We start from the raw sequence: 16,921 nt of genomic DNA on the forward strand, positions 1-16,921 counted from the left end.
GGGGATCTGGATTTGGATCTGGATTTGGATCTGGATCGCCGTCGGCAATGACCACCAGCACAGTCATGGACTCTTCATGGCGCACCATTGCCGTTGCCCATGGCATTGATCTGAGATATACACGGCCATGCCACACACACCAACACCAACCGACAGACACGGCCGTGCGGTGTGCTCGAGAGCTGTCCTTTTCAACACCGTCATGCCCTCGCCGATGCACCGCCGACCGATAGCACACCGAGATTGCACCGCAAAACAAGTTTCACGACAGAGGACTATTGATAATTGAGAGTGAGGCGATCCCTTCGGATTTCCGACCATTACAGCCTTTGACAACAAGCTGTGCTGCCGCTGCCATGTTAGGCCGTTCGCAAAATCAAATGGATGCCCGAGTCCGATTCGACAGGCCCGCTGAGCTCTCCGACTTGCAGGGCAAACCTAAAAACATGGATACCACCAAGCATCAGAACGTCGAGCGCCCAATCGGCCGTTTCAAGCGCATGCCCTTATCCGTCCGTCAGCTCATTGATCACCCATCGTGCTTGATGGCATGATCCTGCAGGACACCACACTGGCTTATTCGTCGACCCAGTTCTCGCACGACGAGCCATCGAGACTCCACTTTGGTCGATACGAACGTGGCGGATTCAAAGGCAGGCTGCATTGCGCCAGGTCCAAAAAACCCAAGATCGCCGTCTTTCTTTGCCGAACTGCAGTCGCTTTCAGTTCGGGCCAGCTGTCCGAGCGTTAGTTCGCCGCTGACGATGCGCTCGCGATAGCCTGAAACAAGTGAATGTTGCATTGAGATAATCAGTGGCAGGGGCGAGAAAGCCGCCCGAAGCTGGCAGGATCTGCTTCCTCAGACACTCAGCCACTACCTTGAATGATTGCATAGGCCTCTTCCTTGGTTCGTGTGATGTTTTCCTGATGGCACCCACGGTAAGTTAGCCAGATAGAACGGGGGCACAATCATGGACCATGTCAAAAGAACAGCATGCCAAGCACTTGACGATGAGTAGAGGGCTCTCTATGGCCAGCTGGTCTAGAGATGAGAGAATTGGCATCCGCAAGCCAGAGCAGGGTCGCTTACTTGTTTCCACGACGACGGACGGCGAGAGTCCCTGTGTTTGACGAGAAGATGCGAGGCACGCACTTCCCCGGCCTTGACGTGGGGCTTGTAAGAGTCATCGGGCTTATCCCACTGACTCTCGCCTGTTTGGCGGTTGAAGTAGTAAGGTCGATCGCGGGATTTTGACCAGCGTTCCTGCGTTGGGCGAAAGACAACCCGACGGCGACGAATGCAGATCCAGAGCGTGATGATGGAAACGAGCACGGGGATGAACAGGGGATGAGAATGGGGATGAGAATGGGGATGAGCAGACTGATCATATTCAGGCGTCCAGAGGTCCGCAGTTTGGTCGTCGTCGTCGCAGGCGGATCGATGCCGTGCAGTTCTCGTCCTGACCTCCCAGGGCGACTCCATTGTGTCGGCGGCTTGTTGCTGGCGATGAGAGGGCAAAGATGCAGAACGGGAACCCAGGGGCCAGAAGCGAGGGTTGGGCACTTGCTCTCGCTCTCGCCTGTTCTCGCCGAGACCTGCAGGGCCAAGACGGCAGCCCAACCCGGCTGAGCGAACGCTCCTCCCGCCCTCTGCATCAACATCCGGCCGATATGGACAAGACGCTGACATATCTTTTGAGCTCAGCAGCCGAGTTTCTGTCTCCGGCAGCGCAGAAACAGCATATCCGTGATGTCTTTGTGCGGTGCTGGACCAAGATCCGCCAGGCGTTCATGAGTTCGGGTGAGTTTCGCCTTTTGGCCAACGGCTTACTCCCCTGGGGACGTGTCTGTGGAGTGCGCATGCGATCATGTCGGCTGTGCTGGAACTGACGACCGAGTGTGCGCCTCCCGTTGCACTGGCTGGGTTCCCAGAGGTCCGCTGCCAAGCGATCGAGGAGATCGCAATCAAGGAGCAGCTCGAGACAATGCTTGAGTGTCTCAGGAGAGAAGAGGCGCTCGAGCGACATCACAGCGAGGACGACGCCACGATGGGGCCTTGTCTCGAATTCATGCTGCAGACGCGGCTGATCGAGACACTGGTCGACTTTGGAGAAACAAACGTACGACGGATAGGCATCCCATGAAAGTCACATTCTTGCCCGGCGCAGCAGAGTGCATGCAACATGGTTCTTACCACACTGTCTGCTGCGCTGCGAATGACTGCAGCTTCCCGAGGGCCTGCTGAATGAGGTCCTCGGCTTTCTCTGCCAGCTCCTCTCGACGCCGTTCTATGCCACCAAGCTCCTGCCTCAAGAGTCAGTTCGTTTGCCCCTCCAGCGGATTGTCCTGGCTGCTCACAATACGCCTTATTGCTTTGAACCCGCAAATCGTGAGCCTCAGGTCGGGGTGCCTGCTGCAGACAAGGGCCATCTGCCGTCGCTCTTCCCACATTCCCATACTGAATCCCGGAGCTCGCTGGCGACCAACACAAGGCAGCTCCCGAGCGATGCTGGTGCTCCAGACACAGCACAGCTCGGCAATCCGCTGCCAACATCTGGTCAAAGCCCCAGTCCACCGGCGTCATCAGACGAGTCGGAATCCACCATAACGCTCATGCTAATGCTGATCGTCCTCGTACTTGAGCATATACAAAAAGTCCCTATATTTATGGAACTATTCTTTGGACTGCTCAAAATTTGCGATGAGCCTCAGGACCAGCTCGAAGCAGAACGCACCATTCGCGAGCACTTTCTTGTTGGCGTGCCCCTCGGCTACATATCGCGATCCGACGACATCGGTCGACTCGCCCGGGATGCCTTGAAGCTTCTCAACTCGATCTTGATTGAGGCAGGGGCAACCCGCATCAGCATGGCTCAGTACATTCACTTGCCTTCACTGTGCAAGATACTGGTCTGTATACTGAGTCCAGTCTGTTGTCGTACTTGCTTCCATATCTGCCTTGTTCTCGGGATGGCCCGGTTTCATACTCAAAATCCGGTGGCAGGGATGCCCGAGGCGAAGTCGGCGACCGATAAAGACAATCATGTGGTCATCTGTCGGTATCTCTGACGCGCACTCAAGCATGCTCCTTATTGCTGGTTGACATTTCTCTCAGATGAATGACATTTCCGAGCAGTACCTGCAGCAAATCAAATCCAGTAGCTTGCCACCAGCCGATAGCGCGATCGCGGCGGATTCAGCAACGTCGAGCCCCATGTTCGACATGCTCCATATCCCGGTGTGGAATATTATCAACGAAATAATGAACGAAAACCACTCTGTAAGTACCCGGCTAGAGCGAGATTGCTTGAGCCAGGTTGAGATTACTTCGGCGTGATAACATGTACATAACATTACAAAGCAATTCAAGGAAGTCATTCGCGAGAACCTCGTGTCTTTTTGGGACCACAAACTTGGCGTTGGAATATGCAGCAAGTATGTGGACAGTCAGCGCATCAGAGAGGGGCCGCAGAGCTAGCATCCGCAGCTGCCGCCTCTTCTTGCTCAAAGCGAGACGCCAGATTAATGCAGTTCAAACTTCCACAGCGACCTCACCACAGCCAAGATAGCAATGCTCTTCATGAGGGACATGTTGAAATATACGTGGTCCAAAGATCTGCAGTCGCTCCTTGTGGGCTGCTTGACTGACGCAAACGAAGCCGCCGGAGTCTCCGCTCTTTCTGGGCACATCGGCCGCGGCTCGTCCGAGGTTTGTGTTATGCCAACCCAAGCTGAACCTTGCACTGAGGGGTACAGCCATAGCGACAGAGCTGATGTGATGATGGATTGACTGTGATTACAAACTGCTCCCGGTTGCCCTATCGATGCACGACCATATGCCGATTCCAGAATGTTGACTCTGCAATGCTACCTTCGTCGTGCCCCAGTTGATGGAGGCAGCACTATCGCTTCTTTACTACCTACTATCAACAGATCACGGCGCTGTCACCACCATGCTGGCGACGCCGGAGAGGTCACTGCAGTGGGACTTGGAAGCATCCGACTCTGTTTCGCCGTCAATGACGCTTGAGAGCGCACTCTACCAGTAAGAGTCCCGTTTTTGTTTTGTTATCTTGAGCCCAGTAGTCGCCTCGATGCGTCCTCCGAAGCCAAACCAGCTGCATATTCGATGCTCAAATGCGGCCGGCCTGGAATGATACTCTACTGTTTCCTTTGCATCGACGGTTGTATGGCCGACAAATCCCACGGTTAATTAAACTGACGGATACGCTCTCTATGCAGTCTCTTCCAAGTCGCGCACATTGTCAACCGCAAAGAGCATGTCGAAGCGATGCAAGCCCCCGACATCATACCTCTCACCCGCATTTTTGAGCAATGTTTTTCCAGAGACACAAGCTCGGCCACGATATTTGCGCCAGTCTCACGCCAGTGCATGCTTCCGAAGCATCTTTCTGGCTGGCAGCTTCGCTCTGTCGGAAACGAGCTCCTTTCAAATGTGCTACTTACATTGCATCAGTTTCCGACGCTTTCGTACAACAGCCAAGTGCTGCTGACAAGCTCTATTCTCGTGATTGCTCGGCTTCGGCTGGGTCGAGAACGCTCAAGGACATCGAGTCAGACATCGCTTTGCCAGAAGCAGAGCCGCGAAGCCAAGACACCATTGATAGACCCATATATTTGCAACCTGATATGTACCTTGGAGATGGTGCGTTCGACGGCAGTCGATCACGATATGTCAGCCCGGACTCGGCCTTGCTCTTGAATCGGAAGAGTTCCGCAGCATTTCCATGTATCTAACGGTTTATCATCGGCCAACGACTCGCCTTTAGATTCATGAAAAGTTCACCGTCTACATCATCGAAGACAACATATTGGATGTTCAAGCCAAGATGGAGAGAATCAAGAGCGATATCGGCTCTGGGCCCATCAACAGCCGCCAACCGACCGAGAGACAGCATAGTCGGAAAGGAGATGCGCCGCATTTGTCGGCCCTGCCCACCGTTCGACCGTCGGACCTGCAGAGTTCCGAGACGAGACAGCCACCTCGACCGGTGGTGCCGACACCTTCGGGCCGTGGCCGGCGCTCCTCGTTCTTTGTCCGTCGCCCGCCTCGTACCCACGAAAACGAAACCAAGGTCCTGCGCTCATGTTTGGTCCTCCGTGAGTTTGCCGTTGAGCTTTCGGAAGTTCTGTTCATCAATCAGCGAGCCAGCAACTTCATGCCGGAGGACGATTCGGTTGATTGGTAGGCTGTGACTGTAGTATCGAAAGTTGGTTGGTCCAGCCCGAAGCGCCCGTGCTCGACTCTTCCGGGCAAAGCGAGGTGCGAAGGAGCGTCTGGCCCATCACCCTGATTACTCCACGACGTCACCAATGAGAAATTAAGACAGGTGGTATTCGCTCTTATGAAAATAGAACTCGTGTTATTCGACTGGAAGAGTTATATTATGACTGGAGCTTATTCGTCGAGTGAGCCCGATACCCTTCGTTTGTGGCTGCTGCCAGTGCCAGGCGGGCCCCGGGAGCGCGGATACGCCTCCGAGGAGCCAGGTCGCTCATATTTGCGTCGAGAAAATAGGGGCTTGACCCACTGGTCATCAAAATTTATGAACCAATGCGGTGCCGAGCGCTCGGTCGCGATAGGGGGCCCATCCGACAGGGGCTGGGAGGACGCGTAGCTTGAGACCGACGAACGTGGAGCAAACGATGCCAGCGGGTGCTCGTCCTCATATTCGTATCGATAGCCAGAGTCGTCATCGTCATCTTCAAAACCGTCGACGCTTGAGTCTGTAGCATCGTCTATGTCGTCAGCGAGGGCATGATTTCTCTTGGGGCCGACATCTGTTTCGATTTTCAGTCGTTCGAGGGCATAGTTTGTGGTACCGCCAAGAATCAACACGCTAATGACACATACGACCAGAGTCGTTGAGCGAATGATGTCTCCGGCTTTACCGGTGACTTCAAAGGCAAGGGCAAAGGCGATGGCACCACGGAGACCGGCCCACCACATCATCCATTGGTGGTTCTTTGGAAGGTGGTTCACTTTCCCGTAGAGTCGATATGTGACCGAGTTGACCAGCCAGGCTAGAGGCACCGTTGAGATGTAGCGAGCCACCAGCAATATGATCTAGTGGTTTACGATTTGCGACGAGCGCGGCGAGTCATCGTTCCTGTCAACATCGGTGGCAACCCCGCTGCCCTATTTGATTGGTGCCCACAGGGCCGACATCCAATTACACCAAGCCGATATGCTGTTGCGTTGTCGAATCGAGGCGAGCCTCCAATAGCGTCGGAATTGCCGTGGCACGGGAGCAAGATCTCGGCCAATTCGGAGACGCTTCACTCACCAGGATCAAAACGATCAGGACCGGCAGGAAAATAGAGTCTGATCGGGTAAAGATCGATATTCCCAGGTAGATAAAGACAAAGTTTTCACTCATCTGGGAAAGCACCCGAAACATGTACTTTGTGGTCCGTCTCGAACGCAGGCTGAGATTGTCGTACGCATAGTGCTTGAGAGTGATGCCACAGAACAGCAGCGAAACTATTCCAGACAGGTGACAGCCGTTGGAGAGCAGATACGAGGCATATGCCAAGAGCAACACCATGCACGACTCTAGCGACGGATACTCAAACAGCTGCGAGTGCTTGAGCATGAGAGTGCAAATCAAAGCCATGATGACGCCTATCATGAGCGATCCAAAAAATAGAGCCGAAAACGACCCAATTCCATAGAAAATGCTAGAGAGTGAGAAGGCGGAATCGCTGTTGAAGTTGGAGAGGGTGCTGCGAACGTGGCAAAGGGGAAAAGATACAATCGTAAGGATCCACTCTGGTTGCCTCGACTAGCCCCGATTCGCATTGGCGCCGCCCAGCCGCACGAGCGAAGGCACACGATTTGACATACGTGAAGAGTGCGATGGCAACCGAGTCGTTCAGGAGACTTTCGCCAAAGATGATCGCATAGAGCTGGGGATCGACTCTGCGCTGATGGAAGATGGCCAGGACTGTCACCGGATCCGTTGACGACAAGATGGCTCCGAAGACGAGACAGTCGAGTAGGGACAACCCCAGTGCGTGGATGCCAGTCAGCGCAACCAGGTAAATCATGATCCTGAGCAACGATATCGTGGGAGGAGGAGGCAAGGAGTGAGCACAGGTCAGCCACACACAGCTGGGGCACGGCTTCCGGCCCCATCTCTTGTGACTGTTGGACGGGTCCTCGTTCTTTGTAGCCGAGAAGGTCACATACCCAATGACAAGTGTAGATATAAAGGTTCCCAGGAATGCAAAGGTCAGAATCGATCCAAAGTTGCGGAAGAAACGCTCCTGTGATTGAGCCAGAGAGAGGCGTGCGGACAGCAGTCCGAGTTAGCACTGCGCTGTGGATCATCGTTCCACTGTCGCTTTGCACGAGGACATGGCCGTGCGGCTGCAGCTTGCAATCGGCGCTCCGCTGCCATCAACCAGACCCGTATGGATCAAATCGCGTCACCGCTTTGCTGGGCCGTACCCGTTTCATGTCGTATCCAGAGTTAAGAATGATTGGTGGCAGAAGCAGATTGAAAAAGTACCGATGATCAAACGAAACGATTTCTTGAAGCCCCTCGACTGAAAGACGTGGTTCAGGCACATGCAGGGTCAGTGTCAGCTTGGCTTGGGTGCAGCAAACCCGATCGAGGAGGCACGATGGAGCACCAAGGTTTCAACGTGTGCTGCCGGTCGGGGGAGATGCTTGAAAATCACGGCGAGATGCTTGAAAACCACGGCGAGATGCAGGCACATCAACGACACGGCTTTGCACAACATGGCTTACATGAAGAGAGCTTGATGAAGAGGCCAACAACCAGACCGAGGATCAAGGAGACAACCGTCTCATGGATGAATCGGATTTGGTTGCGTTGCAGCAGATACGATATCAGCACAATCGCGAGGAGCAAGACGATGAGGATAAGAAGCGCCCATGTCGTCAGCAACTCGGACTGTGACCCAAGAGTGCTCGCATCGGGAACTGGTGTGTACTGCGACTCGGGAGGATCCATGACGACGAGCGACTGCCAGATGAGTATTTCGCGGCAATGCTGCTTGAGTAATCAGCAAGGCCGAGGTAGTGTCTCGATAAATTCTGCCCTTGCAGATGTGTCGTCTCGGGATTGGTATCTGGGTTAAGTGGCCAGAGGAGTTTGGAAAGCGCCACGACGAGTGCTTCCGAGCATTCGCGAGCGATTGGCTGGCCCGTGGATGTGGTTGAAGAGCCACCGGGTGGCAGATTCCAGAGGGCCTGGGCTGGAAACGGTCAGCTCTTTGGTGAGGCGAGGCGAAACAGATCGCCTGGGGCAATCTCGGCAGGCAACTGATCGTCGGGACAGACGGCAGGGCGGTGTGTTGGGAGACTGATGATGCAAAGGAGACAGCACGGCGAATGAAGGACGAGCGGAAATGCCCAGGACGACAGCACGCCGAGAAGCGAGAGCACGCCGAGAAGCGAGAGCACGCCGAGAAGCGGATCCAGCCAGGGCGGATCCAGCCAGGGCGGATCCAGCCAGGGCGGACTGTTCGGCGGATCTGGCCTGATCTTGCCTGATCTTGCCTGGTCCGGATCGATCTGGTCGGCATCGATCTGGTGATATCCCCCATCTGCAATCCGGCGCCAGCTTCCCCTCTGCACTGGACATATCCGTTTATCACCACCACCCGAATGGTCGACGCATCAGAGCCCGCGGAACAGAAGCGCCCCCAGCCCGAGGACCCGGACGACGATGCGCCTGTTGTCGCCAAGCGGCCGAGACAGGCGCCTGCCAAACCCATCAAGGGTCTGTTTCTCGACACTGTCAACAGGCACATGCTTGACTTTGATTTCGAGAAGCTGTGCTCTGTATCGCTCTCCAACCTCAATGTCTATGCCTGCCTCGTCTGTGGCAGGTATTTCCAAGGTACGTCACCCCACTGTCTCCAGCCATCCCGAAGTCTTCGAAGGCCGTCGACTCGCAGGCCACGGTTTGTGCTGCGATCTCGAAAGCACTCTCCAGTGCGTCGCTGTAAATCATGCGACCTGCTAGGACCAACTGGGCTAACAGTATTGATCCGGAAGGACGGGGCAAGGCGTCGCACGCCTACTTTCACAGCCTGCACGAGGATCACCATGTCTTTATCCATCTCGAGAACCTCAGGATATATATCCTGCCAGATGGGTACGAAGAGACAGAGGCGTCTCTCAACGACATCAAGGTAAGAAACTGCAGCCGCGTGCTACGACTGCATAGTCCAGAAGGTGACAACGTCTCCCTCGCTTGTGCTCATTGCCGCCATGTGATGTAGTACGTCTTGAAGCCTACCTTCACCAAGGAGCAGATTCAGTCGCTCGATAGCTCCGAAAGGTACTCCTACGATTTAAACAACAAGCCATATCTCCCAGGTAAGTTGCGGCTCCTTCTCTTGATCGTTGCTCCGGTTTAGGTAGCTGTTGCCGTCATAGCTGCGCGCGGGGCTGCGCTCTTTATACTCGAATGCAAAAATGCGGACCGGTAATCCAAATTGCTCGATCACAAGGGTTTGTCGGACTCAACAACATCAAAGCCAACGACTATGTCAACACCGCCATTCACGCCCTGGCACATATCAAACCGCTGCGAGACTTTTTCCTCCTCGGGGATTTGCCGGAAAGCTCGGAGCTTGGTATGGCGAGCGCAAAACCACTGCGGCACCCAAAGTGGGCGATCTGGCTGCTTGTGCAGCGCCATGGCGGGCACTTGCAATTATCGATCCGTATATCGCGGCCAGTCATTGACAAAGCACACATACCCGCACTCGACCGACTTAGCCCGGAGATTTGGCATTCTTGTCCGGCGAATCTGGAATCCTCGAGCCTTCAAGGGCCAAGTGAGCCCCCACGAATTCTTGCAGGTAATCATCTCTCCGTTTCCCGCGATGACCTGAATGAAACTCCCAGGAAAGTAGAATATCCATCTTCACACTCTTGCTAATGACACACGATGGCCTGCAGGAAATGGCGAACTCGAGTCAAAAGAGGTTTACTCTGACCAAGCAGATGGACCCCATCGACTTTATAGTCTGGTTCCTCAACACACTCCACACCGATCTCGGCGGCAAGAAGAGCGGTAGTAAAAGTCAGTTCCACCCAGTGCGATGCGGTCGACTCGCGTGCATGAGCGACCGACGAAAATGGCCCTCAGGCTGGCCGTGCTAGCATAGGCCAAGCAACATTGACCAAGTATGCTCATGTCACTCGCTCGGCTCCCTGATGCAGGCATCGTGCACAATACTTTCCAGGGTCAGCTCCGGATCGAAACCCAAGAGATCGTGGCAAGCGAAGACAACAGTCAAGCAAAGGTCTTTGACCTCAACCGAGGTGAGAGCAGCGCAGTTCGACTTGGCCCATCGTATGGCTGGTGCCGGCGTCGTATTGAGGGCGCTACGCTGCGAATCAAGATGAGAATGGCACGAGTAACGCCTTTTCTTTTTGTATCTTCCCAGAGATCAAAGTATCGCATGTGCCCTTCATGTTCCTGACACTGGACCTGCCGCCGCCTCCGTTGTTCCAAGACGAAATCGAAAAGAACATTATCCCGCAAGTGCCTCTGTCGATGCTCATTCAGAAATATGATGGCGTCGCTGGACAGGTGCGTATGTTTCTGCGAGTCAGGGCAGGTGTCTCCAGAGACGGCAGATGCAAGGATGACACTAGGCCCTGCAGAGTCAGTCCGACTGTTGCCCCTCAGAGGGGATGGCCATGCGATCGCGCTTGCATGCAAAAGAATCAACCATGGCGTTTGATTCCTACATACCGCAGGAGCAAGGTAAAACGCTGAGGCGCTTCAAGATCACCAAGCTCCCTCAATTCTTGATCTTCCATATAAAACGATTTACAAAGAACAACTGGGACCTCGAAAAGAACCCAACGATCGTCACATTTCCGATCCGAAACGTCGATATGAGCGAGTGTAGGCGCCGGCGGATGCACAGCAGGATCGCTTGCTGGAGGAAAGGGAACGCGGCTGATCCGGACCTTGCATCAAATCATAGGCTACGAAGGAGATACCGGTGTTGAAACTCGATACGATCTTGTGGCGAACATCTGCCACGAGGGCAAGCCGGGCTCGGGCAGTGGAACATACAAGGTGCATGTGTATTGCAAAGGCAAGGATCAGTGGTTCCAAATTCAAGACCTGATCGTCGAAGAAATCATGCCGCAGATGATTTTCCTGTCGGAGTCGTATATCCAGGTATGGCTGCTGTCGCCGGCAATATCAGGCATGGGACAAGCCACCATCTATGCTGGATCAATCGCCGTCACCGCGCTGCTGTTGACGGACTCCTTGGATACTGACTGTACACGAACGACGTGCCGTGTTTGCAGGTATGGGGCCGCCGAGAACCCGAAGGCGAAGACATGTCCCACTGATCCCGAACGAACCCAGTCAGGCCTGGCCGGTCGCCGAGCACTGCTTGCCAGGAACACGTATGCCGGACTTTTCGATTGTGCTGTCGTCCTGGGCCGTGCGATTTGGTTTGAGTCCTGGCTGGCAATCCCTTTGACTTGGTTGGTTTCAGGAGTGTGGTGCATGTGTGGTGCATTCACTCGACCCTCTGGACAGCCCCGTGGGTTCTCAATATCAATATACACAGCCTTCTCTTGGTTGGTCTCGTCTGGAGGCGACCCTTGTCATGGGATGGGAATCTCGTGGCAGCCACAGCCATAGCCACAGCCACAGCCGCCCCACAAGACCAAGACCAGCGGGCACTTCCCCTTTCGCCCCCATTCCCCCACATCGTTGGAGCGCCCTCGTCAGGAGACAAACAGCCGCCATGGTCTCGGAACAGGTGCGGGCTATCCAAATCGTAAGCGCCGTCAACTCTGCCGGCGAGTCCGTCGCGCAGACAACCCCGGGCGCCGCTGTGCTGATCGTCCCAGCGACCATCAAAGTCTCACTCGACTGCGACGTCCGAGACATTCACGTCTCCTTTGGTAATGCAACAGGATCCAGCGGATGCAGCGAGAGGCGCTGTTGTCGGTGCAGGGTGCCATCGACCGGACCGCCTTTCTCCTGTGGTCCAAATCTGATCTCCATTTCCGGTACAGGGGTCGAAGGAACCATCGCTGCAACATGGTACGAGGACGGCCCTCGGCTGCTCTGCAAGCCCTTCTTCAGCAGCGGCGTGGTTGTCTACGACTCAACCGCTTCCGGCCCGCTTTCGGCAGGCACACATGGGTTTCCGGCCAAGCTTCAGCTGCCACTCGCTCAGACACCGCCGACGTTCGATTACGGCAACATCCGCATCAGCTACAAACTCAAGGCGATAGCTGTGTGGACCAGACCGAGCAACATCATGACCAAGCTCGGGCAGAGCCCCAGCGCAAGCGGCACCCCCGTGCGCTCCAGAAGCACCGAGCGGTCGATGCTCATCCTTCCAGGCGACCATGCGCAGATGCTGGCCAACCGGCGATGCCTGACCTTCAGTGCAGCCGTGCGGGTGCCTGACGAGCCAGCCCCGTTCAAGTACCTGGCATCGCTGCAGCGCAACGTCGTCATGCCTGGTGACAACATTGTCGTGCAGCTCACTTGCCAACACGACGATGGAAAGATTGCCATGGTGGTCATGAGCATGATCTTGCGAATTGCCATCCGGGATGCCGAGGACCGCAGCTTTGTCGAGGAAACCCGCTTGGGCGAGCGGACCCGGACGACCCGCTGGAATGCACTGGAGACCAAAAACCTCCACGGCATCGTGCCGGCCACGGCCATCCCGTCGCTCCAGTCGAGCGACGTTCAGGTCCAGTATGAAGTACGGATCAAGCTGTTCACGACGCTCTCCAATCACCCGATTGTCGACCTGCGCATCCCCATCCGGGTCATCCCGCCGACCGTCAAGACCCTCCCAAACGAGCCTGTGCAGATCCCCCTGCTGCCTCGGCTGCAGTCGCAGATCAGAAGCAGCCCCCTGCCGACGGCCTCAGCCGAGTCTGAGGTCTATGAGGTCGCCTACCCATACGTACCGAGGCGTCCCGACGAAGTTCCCTTGGACTGCGGAGATGTGGTCGTTGTCGTCCATATCTACGACGACCTGTGGGTCGAGATCGAGAACAGGGCCAAACAGATGGCGGGCGTCTGCCCTCTGCATCACTTGAAGCGAGTCTTTGACAACACCATGGCTGCACGCGCCTGGATCCGCATCGTCGAGCTGGAGGGTCCACCCGAGCCAGCCGCCCAGCCGGACGCCGAGCCGGACGCCGAGCCGGTCGTCGAGCCTGGCACTGCTTCCGAGGCAGCGCCTGTTTCGACCATGAACCGCAAATCGTCGATGCAGCGGCACTTTGATTTCTTGAAGAGCAACCGCAAAAGTTCGCTCCCCGCCAGATTGAAGACGGCCTGAGCGGCGCCCGTGAACTGACGCTGTCGCCATCAGGGCTGCCTCCTTCCTCGATGCTCAGCAGCGAGTCTCTTCTGATACTTTCTTTTGTTCCTCCTTCTGTCCTTCCTTCTGTCCTTCCTTCTGTCCTTCCTTCTGTCCTTCCTTCTGTCCTTCCCCCTGTCCGCCTCATTTCTTCCCTGTATCCTATGCGCTATTCCTTGTGCTCTACTGTATGTGTATGTGTATGTGTGTGGTCCTGTCTCATCTGCGTTCTGTTGCAGCGGCGCCCTGCTTCATCAGCGTCTGCCTCATACTTGTCGTGCGGCATCAGCGTCGCTCTCTTGCAGAGTTTCAGCGGCACGGTTGACGGATTCTCTCAGCCATGAAATGTATTCTTATTGACAAATGCGTAGAGTCAGCTTCGCTTCAGATCAAACTCTAGTATCGCGACTTGTAGTTAAACTGTTGCACGGACGGTTCAGAAGGCAGTGGACCAGATCCCAAGGATTAGTGTCTGTGTGTACTGAGTGTGCTGTACAATCTTGAGACTAAAGGAGCCGGTTCTTACCTTCATCTTGATCAAGTACCGGACCTTGATCTGGGCAACGTCGTAGACAATGAACTCTGTTTTTCGCATTCCCCAGAGACCAGGATTCTCTATATTAGCTGGGCTGCAGCAAGAACTCGGCGCGACCAGCCGGTCAAGACCGGGGGGGCAAACTTGCTCCATGCAGTCCGTGCCTTCCCTCCCCCATAGTCATGACAAGTCACCGCACGCTTACCGTTATAGAGCAAGTGGCCCTTGACGTTGGTGCTTACACCCTTGCCACACGGCACTTGGACACCATCCGGCAGCGTAACCGTTGATTTGGGATCGGGGGCGGTGCCGCCACATCCCTTGGTCGAGTGGGCGTTGTTGTTCTTGCGGTTCTGGTCGGCATTATAGTCGGAATGGAGCAGCTCGTTCTCCTTGCCCAGTGCGACCTCACACAACAGAAGCACGCCCGTGTTCTGCGACGACGACGTGAAGCAATAGTTGGCCGATTTCGAGACCATATCGGCAAAGTAGACACCCTTGCCGAACATGTAGCCGGTCACAGGCGCTTCGGGCGGGGCGATGCGCAGGCCCTGGCTCAAGATGCCCACAAAGTTGGTGAGGCGAGAACCATGCCACAGAAGCTTGCGGTTGGTGCCGACCTCCTTGTCCTCTGCCATCTTGCTCTTGAACCGATCCTCTTCGCCGTCGCGCGCAACCTCGAAAACATCGAGGACCTCGAGATTGTACTGGTTGTGGGTTGCAGCATGGGTGTTTTGCGTGTACTTGTCGATAAGGGACCAGGTTTCGGAGTCGCGGTCCACGGGCGTGAGCCCGCACTTGAGCGAATGGTACTTTGCGTCGATGGGATTTTCGTCGAGGTTGTTCTGTGCGGTCTTGAGCACAGTCTGGGCAATCTGGATATCGCCAAGGGCCTCGACCATCTCGAGCTTTTGTTTCAGGAGGGGGCCGTTGTTGATCACCGGCGGTATTTGGCGCCCGCTAAACGCATGCGGAATAATGGTGTCTGCAAAGCCAGAAGACGACAGACGGCAGAAGGGGATGAGTGGCGGTGTCGTCGGCCTCGGAAAATCGCAAAGATCTATGCGCTGATGGCAGCGAGCTTCTGTTGCTGAGCACAGCGGCAAGCCTCCAGTGACTTACAGAAGGACGAACTGAGGCTGGTCAGGACGTTGTTGCGCTTGGCACCCTCCATCTCGGCAGCGATTTGCTTCAGGACTTCGTAGCCCTTGGCGATATTGTCCTTGGTGAGCTTGCCAAGGGGCATTTTCTTGGCTAAATGGCGGGGCAGATGTCAGTCGCCAGTCAATATCACATGTTTAGTAAGGTAGAGCGACGGATCCGAAAACCAGCCTACCGTCGTAGCCAATCTCGATCATGGCCTTGGTCATCATCTCGAGGTTGCTGATGAGACCGACGAGGTCCTGGACACGCTTGTCCAGTTTGGAATCAGGGATCTTCACAGGCGATTTGTTGGCTTTGTCGAGTTCTTCCTTGGTTTGCTCATCGTCGTCACCAAAGTCTCTCTCGATCAAAAAGTACTGGTTGATGCGGAGACACAAGGGGAGAACAGAGCGACGTCAGCGCAGACATTGAACGCGCCATGCACACCCCAAGGCACATGAGTCTCAACGGGCCGGCATACAACGCCGTCCTCCCACTCTCCCTGGTGAGCAAGATGATTGTTTGGTGAAGAAAAATCGACGCCACAGCACAGCATCTCTGTTACCTTTCCAGGAACCTTTGTGAACTTTGCTCGGTTCGCCCACTGATTGCGAGTCTTGTCGCTGAACTTGGACTCGAACATAGCGATGGCTCCGGTTCGCGATGTCGCAACATGCTTGCTTTGGCCCACAGCGCCAACGCGGCCCCAGCGGTTCCAGAAATAGTACTGCTCGGAGTTGTCATCTTTGAGGACCTGGATGATGTAGAACTTATTGTTGTTGTTGGCGATCTCGGTCTGGTTCAGCATGGCATCTGTTTGGCGTTGCAATGGGTGAGAACCGAGCATGGGCAGTCTGGAAGTCTGGCAGGCGGTTGATGTCGTGCCGATCCGGAAGAAGCTGCTTTCGGGCTGTCCAGCCGTACCGTTGCACTCGATCACCACCGTCTCATTCATATCCTGAGAGCACCCTCCCTCCCCCGGAACTCACCGTAGACGATACCGTCGGCTTCGAGAACGTGTGTGCGACTGGCAAAGGGAAACACCGAGTCGACGGCCTGTCGAGAACATCAATGGCAACCCGCGCACATACAAATGCATCAGATCGGGCTCCGGAGCAGAGACCCACCCGTGCAAGCGTCAAGGGAGCATCCTCGCGCTGCATATGGCTCAAATCAAGCGAATACTCACGGCCCGGCCTTTCTTGATGACCTTGACCAACTTGACCTCTTCTTCGACGGCCATTGCGGCATCTTTGCCATCGATCTTGGCGTCTTTGTCTTCGGACTTGGCGTCGGCACTGTCATCGCTGCTGGTCTTGAGGCGCTTGCTTCGGGACGGGCGACTATCTTTGGCATCCGTATCCGCGGCTTTGGCATCCTTGACATCGGGCGTCGCCTTGGAAGCATCAGCAGTTGCAGCGGCATCGTCATCGGCATCGTCGTCTGCAGGACGCTTCTTGGAGCCAGATGCGGTAGAGCCTGCTGAATCTTTGGGATCGTGCAGAGCCGGGGCCTTGGGCGACAGCTTGTATGTGCCGTCGTCGAGCTTGGTGCCTTTCTCTGCAGATTCCTTGATAAAGAGGGGTGAAACGATGGTGACATCTGGGCGTTCCAGAGCCTGGCGGATCTTGGCGCTCTGCTTGGGCGCATCCAACTCGTCCTGCGTTGCGATCAGGTAGGTGACCTTCTTGGTGAGGGATGCGGCCACGGTCCCAGCACGAGATGCGATGACCGTGGCCAGATTGTCGGGAAGCTTGGCGGCCTCGGGACTCAGGGCAAAGACAAGCGATTCAAAGATGGCCGGGGGAGCAGCATCGGCATCGGCATCGGCATCCTTGGCAGCTCTGGCGGATCGTCTTGGAGGCATTT

General features: G+C 55.5%; 9 protein-coding genes across 9 annotated transcripts; 4 read left to right on the forward strand and 5 right to left on the reverse strand.

Annotated features, from left to right (window-relative positions):
* Positions 1–7: 7 nt before the first annotated feature.
* Positions 8–1,560, reverse strand: BJ171DRAFT_537032 (uncharacterized protein). Its single transcript, XM_053112864.1, has 5 exons — positions 1,466–1,560; positions 1,091–1,264; positions 879–924; positions 639–780; positions 8–438 (listed from the first exon to the last, which is right to left on the reverse strand). The coding sequence occupies exons 1-5, from the start codon at positions 1,481–1,483 to the stop codon at positions 360–362; spliced, it is 459 nt and encodes a 152-aa protein (XP_052961890.1). The 5' UTR covers positions 1,484–1,560; the 3' UTR covers positions 8–359.
* On the reverse strand, positions 1,561–2,987 carry BJ171DRAFT_537035 (uncharacterized protein). The gene is made up of 2 exons (XM_053112865.1): positions 1,933–2,987; positions 1,561–1,801 (listed from the first exon to the last, which is right to left on the reverse strand). Exon 1 carries the CDS (start codon positions 2,582–2,584, stop codon positions 2,027–2,029), a length of 558 nt encoding a protein of 185 aa, XP_052961891.1. The 5' UTR covers positions 2,585–2,987; the 3' UTR covers positions 1,561–1,801; positions 1,933–2,026.
* Positions 2,988–3,043: 56 nt separating this feature from the next.
* On the reverse strand, positions 3,044–3,384 carry BJ171DRAFT_537036 (uncharacterized protein). Its single transcript, XM_053112866.1, has one exon. The coding sequence runs from the start codon at positions 3,376–3,378 to the stop codon at positions 3,112–3,114; it is 267 nt and encodes an 88-aa protein (XP_052961892.1). The 5' UTR covers positions 3,379–3,384; the 3' UTR covers positions 3,044–3,111.
* A 323-nt stretch (positions 3,385–3,707) lies between these two features.
* Positions 3,708–5,384, forward strand: BJ171DRAFT_537037 (uncharacterized protein). Its single transcript, XM_053112867.1, has 4 exons — positions 3,708–3,770; positions 3,872–4,045; positions 4,243–4,666; positions 4,791–5,384. The coding sequence occupies exons 2-4, from the start codon at positions 3,891–3,893 to the stop codon at positions 5,208–5,210; spliced, it is 999 nt and encodes a 332-aa protein (XP_052961893.1). The 5' UTR covers positions 3,708–3,770; positions 3,872–3,890; the 3' UTR covers positions 5,211–5,384.
* On the reverse strand, positions 5,184–8,368 carry BJ171DRAFT_537039 (Sodium/hydrogen exchanger family-domain-containing protein). Its single transcript, XM_053112868.1, has 8 exons — positions 7,778–8,368; positions 7,475–7,572; positions 7,214–7,290; positions 6,869–7,075; positions 6,309–6,747; positions 5,513–6,088; positions 5,377–5,473; positions 5,184–5,206 (listed from the first exon to the last, which is right to left on the reverse strand). The coding sequence occupies exons 1-7, from the start codon at positions 8,001–8,003 to the stop codon at positions 5,420–5,422; spliced, it is 1,677 nt and encodes a 558-aa protein (XP_052961894.1). The 5' UTR covers positions 8,004–8,368; the 3' UTR covers positions 5,184–5,206; positions 5,377–5,419.
* Positions 8,369–8,659: 291 nt separating this feature from the next.
* On the forward strand, positions 8,660–11,629 carry BJ171DRAFT_611077 (uncharacterized protein; the record flags this gene model as incomplete). Its single annotated transcript, XM_053115273.1, has 11 exons — positions 8,660–8,894; positions 9,053–9,189; positions 9,280–9,376; positions 9,511–9,636; positions 9,782–9,864; positions 9,965–10,088; positions 10,229–10,330; positions 10,456–10,601; positions 10,772–10,922; positions 11,005–11,204; positions 11,339–11,629. 11 exons carry the CDS (start codon positions 8,660–8,662, stop codon positions 11,381–11,383), a joined length of 1,446 nt encoding a protein of 481 aa, XP_052961895.1. The 3' UTR covers positions 11,384–11,629.
* A 122-nt stretch (positions 11,630–11,751) lies between these two features.
* BJ171DRAFT_537042 (uncharacterized protein) lies at positions 11,752–13,468 on the forward strand. Its single transcript, XM_053112869.1, has 2 exons — positions 11,752–11,947; positions 12,062–13,468. Exons 1-2 carry the CDS (start codon positions 11,788–11,790, stop codon positions 13,351–13,353), a joined length of 1,452 nt encoding a protein of 483 aa, XP_052961896.1. The 5' UTR covers positions 11,752–11,787; the 3' UTR covers positions 13,354–13,468.
* Positions 13,389–13,923, forward strand: BJ171DRAFT_537043 (uncharacterized protein). The gene is made up of 2 exons (XM_053112870.1): positions 13,389–13,441; positions 13,469–13,923. Exons 1-2 carry the CDS (start codon positions 13,404–13,406, stop codon positions 13,716–13,718), a joined length of 288 nt encoding a protein of 95 aa, XP_052961897.1. The 5' UTR covers positions 13,389–13,403; the 3' UTR covers positions 13,719–13,923.
* BJ171DRAFT_432885 (poly polymerase catalytic domain-containing protein) lies at positions 13,811–15,860 on the reverse strand (the record flags this gene model as incomplete). Its single annotated transcript, XM_053107922.1, has 5 exons — positions 13,811–13,956; positions 14,115–14,894; positions 15,032–15,163; positions 15,246–15,429; positions 15,618–15,860. 5 exons carry the CDS (start codon positions 15,858–15,860, stop codon positions 13,811–13,813), a joined length of 1,485 nt encoding a protein of 494 aa, XP_052961898.1.
* Positions 15,861–16,921: the final 1,061 nt, after the last annotated feature.

The sequence above is a fragment of the Polychytrium aggregatum genome (genome assembly GCF_025602895.1).
Source record: "Polychytrium aggregatum strain JEL109 chromosome Unknown BJ171scaffold_108, whole genome shotgun sequence".
Taxonomy (NCBI): domain Eukaryota; kingdom Fungi; phylum Chytridiomycota; class Chytridiomycetes; order Polychytriales; genus Polychytrium; species Polychytrium aggregatum.